The sequence below is a fragment of the Spinacia oleracea genome, chromosome 6 (assembly GCF_020520425.1).
Source record: "Spinacia oleracea cultivar Varoflay chromosome 6, BTI_SOV_V1, whole genome shotgun sequence".
Classification (NCBI taxonomy): Eukaryota; Viridiplantae; Streptophyta; class Magnoliopsida; order Caryophyllales; family Amaranthaceae; genus Spinacia; species Spinacia oleracea.
In genome coordinates, this window is record NC_079492.1 from 137,744,997 (window position 1) to 137,759,979 (window position 14,983).

Genomic DNA, 14,983 nt, shown 5'->3' on the forward strand with positions numbered 1-14,983 from the left:
TTTTATTTTAGCTTCCAAAAAAAGCCTTAAACAATTAGTTTTTTTTTTATATATTTTTTCTTTTTTACCATAATTTTTATAAAAATAAAAAAAAATATAGAAATAGGTCTATAACCGGTCCAAACCGGTCCGGTCCGGGTTTTGGACCGATTTTTCCGGTCCAGTCCGGGTTCGGTCCAAGCATAATCGGTCCGGTCTTCGGGTCTTGAATTATCACAATTTCGGTCTTCGGTCGGTCCGAGTCAGTCTGGTTCGGTCCGGGTTTGGACCGATGAACACCCCTAGTTGTTCATATGGATAAAGTCCGATAAACTAACAACGTGCCTAAAATGACAACTAAATTCGGACGATAGTAATACGGCTAATACGTTGTTAAGTTATGTTAATAGAGTATAAGTCTTTTATATGGTGAGTTTTGTTGTTGGGAATTATCCCATATTGATAGAATGAAGATGGAAGGAATAGTTTAAATTAGTAGTCCCACCTTTTATGTTTGGATAAAAGTAGGCCTACTAGTTGGGCTTGTGTGTGCTTTGGGTTTGGGAGCGGGTTATATATATTAATAATCAAGATTAGCACTTTGCACGAGGCGTGAGCGTGAGATTAATTAAGAGTAGTTAATAATTTAAGGGAAATTCTCCTTGGTGGCCATAAACTATTGCAAATTCTCAATGATAGCCAAATATTTACCAAATCCTCTTAAATAGCATTAGTTTTTAAAATTTTCTCTATGATAGCATTATTTTTGTAATTACCACCTAGTTATAAAATAATCAATATTTTGTAACATTAGTAGTTTCGAAGCTAATGTTTTTTTTTTTTTGGTGATCAAGGGGGACACAGCCCCAAAAGGAAGAGCAAAAGCTAAAACAACTAAGAAAACAAAATGAACGAAAAGGCAAAATAGGAAAAGCAAACTACGAAATCAGAAACTGAAGTAAAAAACTAAGGGACTAGCTTGCGTCCAAGCCTCCTGCAATAGCTAACCCAAGGACCATACGGGGCCAAGAAACACCACTTTGATCCTCCAATAAAATGGCACGAAGGTCCTTCGGGACCGCCGAGAAGAGCACCATTTATTTTTAATTGGGATTGCGAAGTGCGAACGGGTTAGTTTTATTTTATTTATTAAGTGGTAATTATATAAAAAAAAATGCTACTACAGAGAAAAATTATAGAAGCAATGCTATATGGGAGGATTTGGCAAAAACTTTGCTACCATTGAGAATATGACAAAGTTCATTGCTACCAAATAGAATTTCCCATAATTTAATTACGTTTTTTGTTTTTTGTTTAGGAAAATCTTGAAAGTATCTTAGCCGGTAACCCATAGCAAAAACTAGTGGAAACTAATATTACTTTAAGGACAGTGATAATCACGGCCCTACTTCTTCATCCCGTATATTTATTCCTAACATATATAATGTGAGTTTGGATTTGGATATTTACAAGTTGGTAGCATGTTGGATGTGCCTTGATATCTTCAGGTATCATCTGCAACGTACAGGAGATAAAAGACAACGGCCAACGCGGAAACTATCTGTTTACCATATCACTCAAAATAATAACAATAAAAATAAAAATAAAAAACAAGCGATTAAGTCGACAACCCTAACACTAGAGCTGTCAAAAACTGACCCGACCTGAAAACCCGACCTGAACCGACCGAACTCGTAACCGACCATGACCCGAAATTACGGTAAAATAGGTAATCCGAAACCCGACCTGTACCCGACCCGAAAAAACCGATAACCGATTTTAACCCGATTTTGTAACACCCGAACCCGAACCCGACACCCGACCCGAAAATGACCGATAACCGAACTGACCCGACCGAACAATGACCCGAACCCGATTCGATACCCGACCCGATGTCAACCCAAAACCGATTGTAACTCGATGAAACCTGCTATTGACCCGACTTGTGACAACCCGCTACCCGATTTACCCGAGTTATCAATGACACGACCAAATATTAACTACATTGATAAATCTATTTTAATTATTTATTGCTAGATATTGAAAATTTTAACTCTAAAATAAGTTAAACAAAATTTTTTAGAATATAAAATAATTAAAATGTATAGGTTAATTATCACACCCGAGTTTGACCCGTCCTTGAGAGTGACCCGATCTGAATTCTATTTGATCTGATTATTATCCGATCCAAACTAAGACACGAACCCGAAAATAACTGTGTTGCAAACCGACTTAAACCCGACTCGATAAGACCCGAACCCGAAATTATCTGCTACAAACCGACTTAAACCCGACCCGATAAGACCTGAACCCGAAATCAAACCTGACCGAAATGTAACCCGACCCGAACCCGACCTGAACCCGGGATAGGAAAAAACCAGATATGACCCGACCTGAAATCGACCCGACCGAACCCGAACTCAACCCGAATGAAATATTGACCCGACACGACCCGACCTGATCATGACCCGAGACCCGAGATGACCCGACCCAAACCCGACCCGATGACCTGTTTTGACAGCTCTACCTAACACCTTTTTAGAACTTGTTCGAGAAAATTTTGTTTTGGATTGACAATTCACATTCACATTACACTATTCTATTAATCACTCAACCATGATGTAGTGTTCATCAATAATAGTACCTCCATTTAAATTAGCCACTAATTAAAAATTTGCACTAACAGTCCTTTTGATGTCTGATGAAAATTTACAATTAAGAATGTGAATGAATCTAAATGTGATATGGTAAAGATAATAACATCACAATATTCATGCTACTGAACGCTCATCCAGATTCTCAAACTTCGTTTTTTTCCCCATAGATTTTCATTCTCACACAGCAACACAACCTCCTCAAGTTCATTCTGGTTAACATTATTACCGGCTATCAAAAGACTTGTACCTTTTTTTTATATGTAGATTTAAGAGATGATTTGCCTTGGAATTTTGAAAGAGTTGATTTGGAGAAGGGAATTTCCGTGCACAATGATCAGAGTGTCGGATTTTGACAGGGGCAGACCTATATGATTGCCTTACAACTTCATTTTTGTTATTTTATTTTTTCTTTGTTGGTTGTTTTATCACTCATAGGAATGTTATTCAAACATATCCACTAGCCAAACCTCCCCCATCCCCGCCTACTTAGGGAGTTAGGGCAGATGCGTGGTGGATCACCATAAAACCCGTCCAACTAATATTCTTAATCAGCCCAGTGTGCAAACAAACCCCAAAGGCCCAAACCAATTCTAACTGGAATTCACACAAACATGACCTAAACTTGAACTCGATCCGAACAACTTCAATATAAGCTTGTGAAGAGGGATAGAGGGGAGAGCTCCAACACATGCCAAATAAAGCAATAATATGATATTCATGCTAGGGTGACTTGTTACTTTTTTGGGATCTTCAGATATTGGTCTTGTTTCACATATTATTATTATTATTGTAAGGCGATCTAACCCAAAGGCTTGATTCAATTCCCAACTAGTCGAAAAACAAAAGGGGCGCATATTCACTACTGAACTAAATCTCTTTTTTTTTGAGAAAGGTAGGAAGAAATTACATTAGGAGTCCCTCCGCTTGAGGGTTACTGCTAAGAAGTCAGTTCGGAGAATAAAAAGTAATTAGGGACTATTACAAGGATTAAAGAATATAGTATAGGGACTAAGTGACCAACATTCGCAATCCAATCGGTTGCTTTGTTAGCTTCTCTAAATATATGTGTGATGTCCCAAGTGTCGGGGATAGTTCTTGATTATATTTGATATGTTCTGAAGTTTCCACGGAGTCTCCCATATACCTTTAGTGGTGTTGACAATAAGCAGGTTGTCTCCTTCAATTTGAATGTTGCCTAGACGCCTTTGTGTAAAGCACAAGGTTCTGCCATGTCCGGTTTTGAGAAATGCAGAGATAAAAGATCTTGATGCACAAATACGTGCTAACGTCTATGTACTTCGTATTATATAATGGGTTCAAAAAGAATAGTACGTCTGAAGTATGTTTTCTTTACAAAACAGTAATAAATAAAATTAATAATAATAATGCTACATAAATAACAACAAAATGAGACACACATGATACATGTCTTGGTATTTACACAAAGCTGAACCAAAAAGAGGTTTACGTTGCCTCCTTAATCTAGCAATTGATACCACATTGATTACCAGCTGCAGCCTTCTCAGCATCAGTGGTGAAAGGATTAATCCGAACCCAGAGCAACGAGAAGATGGAAGCGAGAAGAACGGACCAAACAATAACAATGGTTGGTGTCCTGTTTTGACGACCCAATAGACCCTTGAGGAAGGGATACAAGTGAGCAATCACCCAGAATGAGAAAAACAGTTTCCCAAACAGTGGGCCCCATGACTGGTAACCACTGTTAATGGCGTAAGAAACACCCGCCACTACACCAACCAAGTTCACGATCAGGACGGTGGTGGGAGGGATAAGAAGCGCCGTCCATTTAAATATGTAAAGTTCTGCAAAATCACCGTCTTCGTCGGCTGCCTTGGAAGTGACGGTGAAGTTGGTATCGATACCGGCTAGCACCTTTAGCAAACCTTGGAACACGGCAAACAGATGGGCTGATGTACCTCCAATAACCCAGAACTGCTCGTTTCTCCACCAGTCTTCTATGGATACTCCACTCCATCTCAGCTCAAGAATACCCGTTGCAGCAATGGACATGAAGAGCATGATAAACAGTATACTAGCAAAGTTGCTTAGCTGCAACAAAACACAACCAACATCAACATTAGGAACCGTAAATGCAAATGAAGAAGCTGTTTCCTATTTTATTTTATTTTATTTTTGGGAAGAAAAGCAGCGAAATCCTATTACTTAAGGCTTTGTTCTTTCACCAATTCTTAAAATGGATCTGGTCCACACTAAACTTATTGTGGACCATGCCTAAAAAAGGTCAACAACTTATTCCTAATTTATTTTGGCATGTTTATTAGGATTATTATGAAAAAAAGAATCAAATTGGTGTGGTTTATACATTATTGTGCGTGAATAATGTGATTTTATGTTACAATTCATTTTAAAAAACATAGGGTTACTATGGTTCAAAAAAATGGTTAATATATGTGTTTAATTATTATGGTCACTATATGAACCATAAAGGTCATGTACATAAAAATGGATGTTAGAGAAAATTATTGGTTTTGGGTCACAATAATATTATTGTGGACCTGGTCCACGCAAAAATAATCCCCTTTCTTTTCACCTTGAAAAAGTTCGAGAAAAAATATAAGATAAGGGCAAAAAGGTTCAGAAAAGCTGAGAAAAGGGGAAAATAATGCAGAGAAGTTCAGGAAGGAGCGTAAGGAGAGTGATACAATATGCTGAATGGTGGAAGTCTAGAAGAACATATTTTGGGCTGTTCCAAATTTATTGACAGAATCACAATTCACTAAAAATTATTCTACTACACTAAAGTATGCAGCTCCATGCTCCTAATAGATCTTTATATGCATTGTTCTTCTTTTTACAAGGATGTCATGGAAAATAGATTTATTCTACGCAAGCAAACAACAACCCAAAAGACACTCACTACAACCAAAGGAACAAAAATTCTGAAAATAAACAAGTGGAAAAAACAAGACTTACCGTGGGAATGATGAACTTATTGGTCAATAGACAGATAGCTGGGAGAATACAGTAGGCAATAAGTGGAATAGACGTTAGGGGATAAACGACAGTGTTGATGTAAGCCAATCTCTCCAAAAACCTTAACCTTCCCTTGTAGCCATACCAAACGGGGCAATGCCTGCTAAGCATAATCTCAATAGAACCTAGAGCCCATCGAAGAACTTGGTTCAAACGATCAGAAAGATTGAGGGGAGCTGAACCCTTGAAAGCTGGCCTTGGTGGCATGCAGTAGATCGACATCCACCCACGAGCATGCATCTTAAATCCAGTCAAAATATCTTCTGTCACTGAACCATATATCCACCCAATCTGGACACAGTATGCAAGATTAGCTTTTCAAATCATGTCAAACCCAAGCTTTGATTATCATAAACAAAATTAACATCTAGTTATGCTAATCTGGATACACACTATGCAACCATTATGCAAGATTAGCTTTTCAAATCATGTCAAACCCAAGCTTTGATTATCATAAACAAAATTAACATCTAGTTATGCTAATCTGGATACACACTATGCAACCATTAGCTTCACAAACCAACGAAAAATGTGAAAGTTCACATTATGAAAACTCCTCATGTAGAAAAATCATTAGTTTATTTCAAACCCAAGGTTTTCACTGGATAACCCATATATTTATTTCTCTTCATTTATTTACTGGAAGTCTTAAATATCTCTTAAAATGAAAAATTAACTTGCATAGCAAATGAGATTTCAGAAACATAGAATTTCCTTCATCTCCTTTAACAGAATAAACTATTGGTAGGATCTTAAATTTTCAAACACTTAAAAGGAAAATAACAAAAGGTTAATAAAGCATGAAGGGGTAGTTTTGAGCAAATTGGCATAAATAAGGGCGTTACTATAGACAAATTTCCCAATAGCAGAAAAACATTGCTAAATTTTTTTGGGGAGGTGAATGAAGGTTGCTACTTTTCTCACCTCTTTACCCCATTCAGACTTGTCCTCGTATCCACAGCTAATAACATGAATGGCTTCTTTCAGTAGTGTGGCAGGATTAGTTGTAGGTGGAATACCCCCCATTTCCATGAAGGTAGCTGCAATGAACACTGGTGATTGACCAAATCGCTTCTCTAGTCTCTTCTGAGACATAAGATGAGACTTCTCATCCTCATAGCCTGTCCAACAAGAATAACGGCGAATTATTACCTTTTTTTGACCTCCAAACACTTAATTTTACGGTACCCCTTACAATTATCCCCAAGCAAAAATTATAAGACAACCAAGGGAGTGAGTAAAATGCACTTTGTTTTACCTTCAACACCCTCTTCGATGTCTTCCATGTTGAAAATTGGTATGGAAGATTCACTTCTTTTAGGTCCCCTCTTCTTGTCCATGTACTTTTTGTTACCACTCTTCCCCTTCTTCCTTGATCCAAAACAACTTTTGATGATGAAATTTGGCTCGAAATCTTCTTCAGTCAATACTGGATCATACCCATAAAGTGCTTGTCTGTTGAAACAACATCCAGTTCCCACATAAACTGGCCCTTGGATGCCGTCCTGACCCTTCATGTTAATCTGTATAGTACAAGGACAACAAATTAATCAAGCTTTGATGTGTAAACAGGAAAACGGGTCTAGAAAATCTTTCCAATTATAGAGAAATGGGCACCAATAATAGAGAAATGGGAACATACATCAAAGAACACAATATTTCTGTTAGCATATCGATCGTGTAAATCAATGCCATCGAATCTTTGGGGAAACTGCACGTAGCATACTTTCTTTCCAAGAGCAGGATCCATCATGAAACACATGGCTTCTTTAAGACATTTGCTGTTGTTGAAGTAGTGATCACAATCGACATTCAGTATATATGCACCATTTGTCAGTACTGCGGAAACACGGATCTGCAGGATCCAGTAAAAGTTGTAATCAAACTCTTATAGTCTCTGATAATGGAAAAATATAACTTACTGGAAAATAAATAATGAAGCATATAACACTAGTGCAAACCAAACTGCCTAAGGAAATCAAACATCATAAAAGAGAAGAAAAACAAAACAAAACATGAAAAGCAAAAAAAGAAACATCATAATGAAAAGATTGTAGGAAACATGGCATTAACTCCAGTCAAAAAATACTTCTCAGAAATAAAAATAAAGGAAGAACGTGATCGAATGTGTCAAAGGACTCAAATAGCACATGAGTACTGAAAGAGTGCACACTGTATAAGAAAAGGAGGGGAGAACCCGAAAGGGTTAAAACAGTAAACTAACCAAAGCATTCATGGCACCAGCTTTCTTGTGATGTTGGAAGCCAGGTCTCTTTTCACGAGAAACATAAACTAATCGTGGCAATTCATTTCCATCCATGTCAAGACCTCCACTGTGGCCCAAAAACACCTGTAAACCAAGGATTGTAAGTTCCGGAAGGCAGACAAGAAAATAAATAGTAATAATTCTAGTAGCTAAGAGACGAGGATTTTACCTGGATCATTCCTGGGTGGTCCCTGGGGTTATTTCCAGGCCAAGCTGTTCCATCTTGCATTGTCCATCCTTCTTCAGGCTCTTTCTGTGCTTTTGCAACAAGGCCATTGATTCGGACCTTAAATTCTTCGTACTCCCTCTGCATTTAATTAAGTATCAGTAATTACTCTCCAGTCTCCAGACTAGTGATGGCCAGTGGGCCGGTTCAAGACCAAACAGGCCAGGGAAAGATGGAGCCAAGCAGAGTATTATAGGGCCCGTCAAATCCGGGATGGGCCAGCTAGGCCACACGGCCCGTCAAATCAGGAATATCTAATAAAGCCCAAACTATATCATTAATTACCTTCATTGCTCTGCGTTCCTTGACAAAAGAAGGCTGAATCTTGTCTTTTAAGTAATCAATCTTCTGTTGAAAGTAGAATTCTGGTGCCCTTGGCTCAATACTGAACTTCTTACAGAATGGCACCCATTTCCTGGCGAACTCAGCAGTTTCAGAAAGACCTTCAAATGTCAGCATCGCAGACCCATCATCTGAAACATAGCAAGAAACTTTGTCGACTGGGTAGTCCACTGCTAGAATGGACAACACGGTATTAGCTGTGATGATAGGCGGCTCTTTCAAAGGATCCACTGTACTGACAAACACATCAATAGGAGCTAACTGCGACGGCTCTCCTTCGCGGTCATGCCTAGCAAAAGAATGCATGGTTTTCAAGTTCAGAGCCTTATCCCAATGACCTCAAAAATAACAATAATTCGCCATAAAAAAATTAATTAAAAAAAAAAGCAGTTGTGGGTGGGTGATTACACCAATAACACATACTTCGTACATATTAAGAGCAAGACATTAGTAAAGCACGCTGACCTGAATGCGAGCCTGTCAAGGTACGTCTCACGGTTGATAGGATACCATTTTGGAAACTGATCCAAAATCCATGACATTGCAAACCAGATCTCACAGATGACTGATGTGAGCCATAGCGGATATGCATCCTCCACAGGATGGGTAATACGAAATTGCAAGAAGAAGACTAAAATGATAAGCCGGAAAATGATCACAGCTCGGTAAGGAGTGAGATGTGATGAAGGGATAGGGACAATACGACTCATTGGTTGACGCACATCATCAGCCCTGCAAAAGAAAATTAAGGTTTCAATTTCAATGTTCCACCTCAAGAATTGCATGATATAAACCCAAATCTTAATCTCCATTTAGTGTAAGTTGAGCATAAAAATGAAAGCACCCAGAACTTTGGAAAGCATTCATTCAGAGAAAACCCACCCCCAGGGCGGAGAAAAGATGAGAATAAGAGAAGGACAGATGCTCACAACTGGAATTCTTCACCATTTGAACCAGAGCCTTCAACATCGCCCCCTTTTCCTTCTGAATATCGATTTCCCGTATGAGTCATATTCTTCTCCTGCTTCAGTTTCCAACTTTCAACTCTTTCCTTCCAGTCCACACTACCAATCCCATAAGAATTCAAGTCCTTTGAAGGGTCCACAATTCTCACAGGAACTGTCAAAACACATGGCATTAGCATTTAGCATCGAGTACAACATACAAAGTGAAGAATACTGAGATTCGTAACAATACAGCAGCATAAACAACAAGATTACCTGGCAGGCATGGATCAACATAAGGAAGGGAATGGTTACCACGCTTCTCAGGGCCTATAGGACCTGATGTGCTTCTCACAGATTGATTGTCTGGTGTCGCACTTGGTATTTCCCCAGAAACCTGTGACAAATAATGAATATCTTAATAAGCAGCTACTTTTCAGCCATAAACAGTAACCTAAATCCACCCAACAGACAAATGAGCTGTATATACTCTATTACTACACTGTCGAGCACATCCAATAAAAATAGAAAGAGGTCCTAGGTTGATGGTGATCAACAGGATAAACTCATAAATATTCACAAACACGTAGCATGTTAAATAGAATATAGACAGAATAAATTAAAACATTGTTTCAAGTCAACAAGACTATCAACATAGATAACATACACCACCACACAGCCAGACTTTGAGCTGCATGTAACACAGCCATCAAACTGATAATTGACCAACAACAGCTTCTCAAGGATTTTACTTATGAGCCAGTAGAGTTCACTGAAACCCCATATTAGTGATATTACTACCAGAAAAAGTTTGAAAGCCTGCGGTCACTAACAAGTAATTGCAGTTCACATACCTTGGAACAAACTAAATATCTCCACCATCAACTTGTAGCATCAAATCACTATGTAGTTTGAAGCTTCTTTCAAAAACTTATGCTTCCAGATTTGAAAGACTGAATATAGGCTTATTTCCCAAAACTATACTTCTATTAAAAAAAAAAACTGACCATTTGGGAACTAACCACAATGCAAGATGCACATTACACATATATGACAAGCCTAGTCCAACAATTAAAATACGAAAAGAACATGAACAAGAAAGTTGGCATTTGTCACCTACCACTTGACCATTGGTAAGGAGAGGGATTGGCTGAGATTCATGCCTAGAAGATGACGAGAGATCTACATCTTCTCCCTGCCATTGATGTCTAGCCTTGCTGGTTCCCCTTTCATAATTGAATTCATTATCCAAATCATCAACATCCTCCTCTTCATCATCGCCCTGCACTCGAAGACTCCCTGGTGCAAAACTCATGTTATTTAGGTAGTCACCTATGCTAAAATGGCAGAACTTGATACAAACAAAATAAGGATTATTGAAAGGTATAAAGACTATAAACTAAAGCAAGCAAACCTTTCTGTCTCTTGTATCTTGTCTTGCATTGGGGGCAACACTGGTTTCCATCTTTTCTCTCATACTCATAACAAGGCCTGCAAACTGGAAAAGCACATTCATTGCAAGCGACAAAGACACCACCATTCGAAGTAACTCCCACGGTATCCCCACAGATCTGACAGATTTGTCCATCCAAATTCTTCAAAGATTTGGACTGCAATTAACCCAAAAAAAAAAAAACTCGTGTCAAATTACTATAATTTAGGAAGCAGACCGATGATCACAGTGAAACAAGCCTCACAACAAGAGATTAAAAACAAAAAATAGTCATGAATCGATAGGACAATGGAATATAACGACATCTGAAGTAGAAACCCAAATGTATCAATTGATCTCAGTCAAATGCAAGAACTGAAAAGGATGAATTCAAAGATCTTTTCTTGTCAAACAATCTCAATTAAATCAACCGACATGAATTCTGCTCCGACCCACGTCAACATTTTTAATCCATTAACTCCATCTTTCACAACAGTCATGAATTGTTGTAATACAAATCATTGTAGTCACATGCACACAATTACAAACTAAAAATGTAAATAGCATCGTCGCGAACTCTATAGTTCAACATTCCACAAGGAAGCTTATCTTCCAAGTTCCAATCAACCCGAACATCTAAGCATCGCAAGTCAGATCACTCTTTGAAGCACGGGATTAAGAATAACAGTGGAAAACAACATTTAAGAACAAAATCCTACTCAAATTACCAATTGATCTCATAGTTAGTCACTTCCAAGTAGTTCCAACAACCTAAATTACTAAAAATGTAGTCAGTTGAAACTACATAACCAAAAATCCAGCTAAATTAGCCGAAAAACAGAATGAACTGTAGAGTACTACAGTCTCACTTCTTAAAACACAAACTAAACTCAAATTTGATTACTTTCGGTGATCATAACCTCACTCTTACATCAACTGATCTGAATTACAAATTAACAAATTCCAATTTCAATTCTCAAAACAGTTCAAATTACTTATTTCAGCAATCAACGTAGATCTAATAACTTAAGAAGAACAGAAATGTAAATCTAAATTAAAAGTAATTAAAAATAAATAAGTAGAAGATGCAAAATCAGATCAAATCAAGATCAAAACTTGATTAGGAAAACTCACCCCACTATCAGTACTATCATGGCGAATTCTAACAAGTTCGTTCCTTTTGTAAGATCCAGCCACCATTCCACCTGTCGCCTCCATTGCTGGATTTTCAGCTAAAAAATTGAACCCCAAATTTTGCAGAATGTTTGTGTGTCAGGGGTATTATTGGGAGATCTGAGTTGAGTTATTGCTCAATTTCTAAGAAATCCAATCAATGGAAATGGGGGATATCATATCATATCATATCATATCATAATCCCCTGCTTCTTCGCCTCCCTTTCTTTCTCTCTCCTCCTCTACTGAAATTTACACAACACTCTATCTTTTAAGTGCGGTTTTATTAGTTTAATGTGTGCTCCTAATGCATTACTTAATCATTTTATTATGATTGTAAAATGCTAAATGATGGCTTGTTGAAATAATGGAAAATAAATTTTTGGGTTTTCAAAATATTTTAACTTATTTCAAATAAAATAAATTCAGATAAGTTCATAACAAAAAAAGTTTTTTCTGTATATGATATGCAAGTAAGTTTTTTCAGTTAAAATAAATTTAGATAATATAAGTTCAAATAAAATTAGTCAAATAAAATTGTACAAACTTTTGTATAAGGCGGTCTTTCTTGTAAGACCGCCTTGTTGTCACCAAGCTGTCATGTATGAGCTGAGTCAGCGTTTTTTCCCCCCAAAAAATATATTTACATATTTTCCATTTCTTTTTCATTTTTATTTTCATAACCCTAATTCTCTCTCCTCCAAACTTCTCTGACCCTCTCTCTCTCCTCCAAACCTCTCTGACCCTCTCTCTCTCGTCCAAACCTCTCGGCCAATGCCGGTGATAATCGGGTTCCAATCTTCGAATCGTGTAGCAATTCGTAGGAGCAAACTACAAATTTCGGCTGACGGAGGAGGCCAGTTTCTGGAGAATCGAGGTCGACGGCGGAGGATACCGGCGAGGCGGTTAGGGCGGAGGTGAGAATTGTTCACTCGGCTTCCATCTGTCTCCTTCATTTCTCCTTCATTCTTCATTTAATTTAGTTAGGGTTTTGATTTTCCTTTTTATTGTTTAGTTTTGTTGATTTTGTAGATTAATTTTGCCGGAAAGATGAGAATGTGGTGGCCGGCGAGCAGCGGTGAAGGGAGGAAGGAGATCGTGCGATGTTCGGGAAGAGGAGAGGAGAGACCGAGGAGGTTGCGCGATGAGTCGCCGTGGCTGCTGCTGCTCCTCGTCGGACAACCTGGTTAGGAAATTGCATGAGGAATATGAGGTGTTCGTTATGAGGTGATTCCTTATCTTTGACATGTTGACATGTTGATTTGTTGATTTAGATTTGATTTTGTTTTGTTTCGATTGAATTGATTAAGTTTTTCCAATCTCCTCTTTTGATTTAGATTTTTTTGATTTTTGAATTCATGGCAGGAGGAGGCGGATTTGCCATTGGTTGATGGTGGTGGTTGCCGCTGCCGCAAGCAGAGGAAGGAGAAGTCGCGCTTCAGTCATGCGGTGGCTGCGAGGCGAACGAAGCGAAGCTGCTAAGCCTCGCTAGGGTTTCGTAGCTGGAAGGAAGCGCTACTTTGTTGGTCGATTATGCTGTTGTTGGTGTTTAATTTCGTTTTAGTTAAGAATTGTAATGTTTTAGTTATGGTTTTCCTGTATTTAGTTAAGAAATAAATGGTTTAGTTGATTTTTTTTAAGTGAATAATTGTTTAGTTAAAATTCATATGATTTTAGTCAACATTTTGGGAGGTTTAGTTAATATTTTTTGTGTTCCATTTGTCGGAGTTTTAGTCGTGGTTTAAGAAGTTTTAGTTAAGAATTATTTTGTTTTAGTTATGAATATTGTCGTTTTAGTTAAGGTTAAATTTATTTTGGTTGAGAATATATTTTTGTTTTAATTAATAATCACTTTTTAGGTTTTTTGAGTTTTAGTTAAGATTTCTTTAGTGTTAGTTACGATTTTCTAGGAATTAGTTAAAATTTTTTGAGTTTTATTTACCTATTTTGAGTTTTAGACAACGAATTTCATGGTTTTAGTTAAGATGCACACTTTTAAACATGCAATTAAACTAATTAGTTAAGTAATGGAATCAATTAGTTAAACATTGAAACCAAGTAGTTAAGCAATATAACCTATTAGTTAAGCTATGAAAACACTAAGTTTACAGATATAAAGAAAGTACTGTTAAGCCTGAAATTCAATTAGTTAAGCAATGAAACCAATTAGTTAAGAATTGAAACCAATTAGTTAAGCAATGAAACCAATTAGTTAAGAATTGAAACTAGAACTGTCAAAAATCGACCCGACCCGAAAACCGACCCGAACCCGACCCGAAAATAATGGGTCCTGAACAAGATTTTGTGACCCGTAACCCGATTTTATCCGAACCCGAGCAACCCGAAATGTAATGGGTCAAAACCCGACCGAACCCGTTTTGGACCCGACCGATTGAAAATCATTGTATTTATACTAAAAAATGAGATTATGAGAAAATTTAAGCATAATAAACACGTTGTTTTTACTATTGTTGTGTGTAATATAATTTTAATTTGAATTATACGCCATTTTATGGTTGAATTTGACTAAATATAAACTTGTGTAGGAAAATTTGTTAATTTTTGCTCATATTTTGTATATTTATCACCTAAATTAATGAAAATATAATGTGCGTTTTAAAATCTCTCAACCCGTTGGGTCGACCCGAACCCGAAAGTTCTGGGTCTTGAACAAGCATTTGCAAACCCGAACCCGAAAGTGACCGACCCGATTCAACCTGAACCCGGAAATAATTTTTTACAACCCGACCCGACCGACCCGTTTGACAGGTCTAATTGAAACCAATTAGTTAAGCTATTAAACCAATTAGTTAATATTTTAAGAGTTTTAGTTAATAATAAGTTTGTTTAAAAATAATAACTATTCAACTCATACGTTTAACTATTTGTCTTTGTACCTTATCTATTTTGTTATTCGATTAGTTAAGATTTTATTACTTTTAGTTATGT

The 14,983-nt window shown here is 37.3% G+C and overlaps 1 protein-coding gene across 1 annotated transcript; it reads right to left on the minus strand.

Moving 5' to 3' along the window:
• Positions 1-3,900: 3,900 nt before the first annotated feature.
• Positions 3,901-12,327, minus strand: LOC110794867 (cellulose synthase A catalytic subunit 1 [UDP-forming]). The gene is made up of 14 exons (XM_021999835.2): positions 11,996-12,327; positions 10,844-11,039; positions 10,550-10,728; positions 9,706-9,826; positions 9,415-9,604; positions 8,951-9,217; positions 8,429-8,774; positions 8,087-8,224; positions 7,876-8,001; positions 7,294-7,506; positions 6,910-7,174; positions 6,576-6,772; positions 5,592-5,942; positions 3,901-4,706 (listed from the first exon to the last, which is right to left on the minus strand). The coding sequence occupies exons 1-14, from the start codon at positions 12,077-12,079 to the stop codon at positions 4,119-4,121; spliced, it is 3,261 nt and encodes a 1,086-aa protein (XP_021855527.1). The 5' UTR covers positions 12,080-12,327; the 3' UTR covers positions 3,901-4,118.
• Between the last annotated feature and the right edge of the window lie 2,656 nt (positions 12,328-14,983).

Bases quoted from the DNA above. Each gene is read 5' to 3' on its own strand.
- LOC110794867 (XM_021999835.2), bottom strand. From the start codon at position 12,079: ATGGAGGCGACAGGTGGAATGGTGGCTGGATCTTACAAAAGGAACGAA. The intron at 8,775-8,950 runs GTCAGCGTGCTT...TTCTTTTGCTAG, and splicing joins CTTGACAGGCTCGCATTCAG to GCATGACCGCGAAGGAGAGC. The intron at 7,507-7,875 runs GTTAGTTTACTG...TGGATCCTGCAG, and splicing joins CTGGTGCCATGAATGCTTTG to ATCCGTGTTTCCGCAGTACT.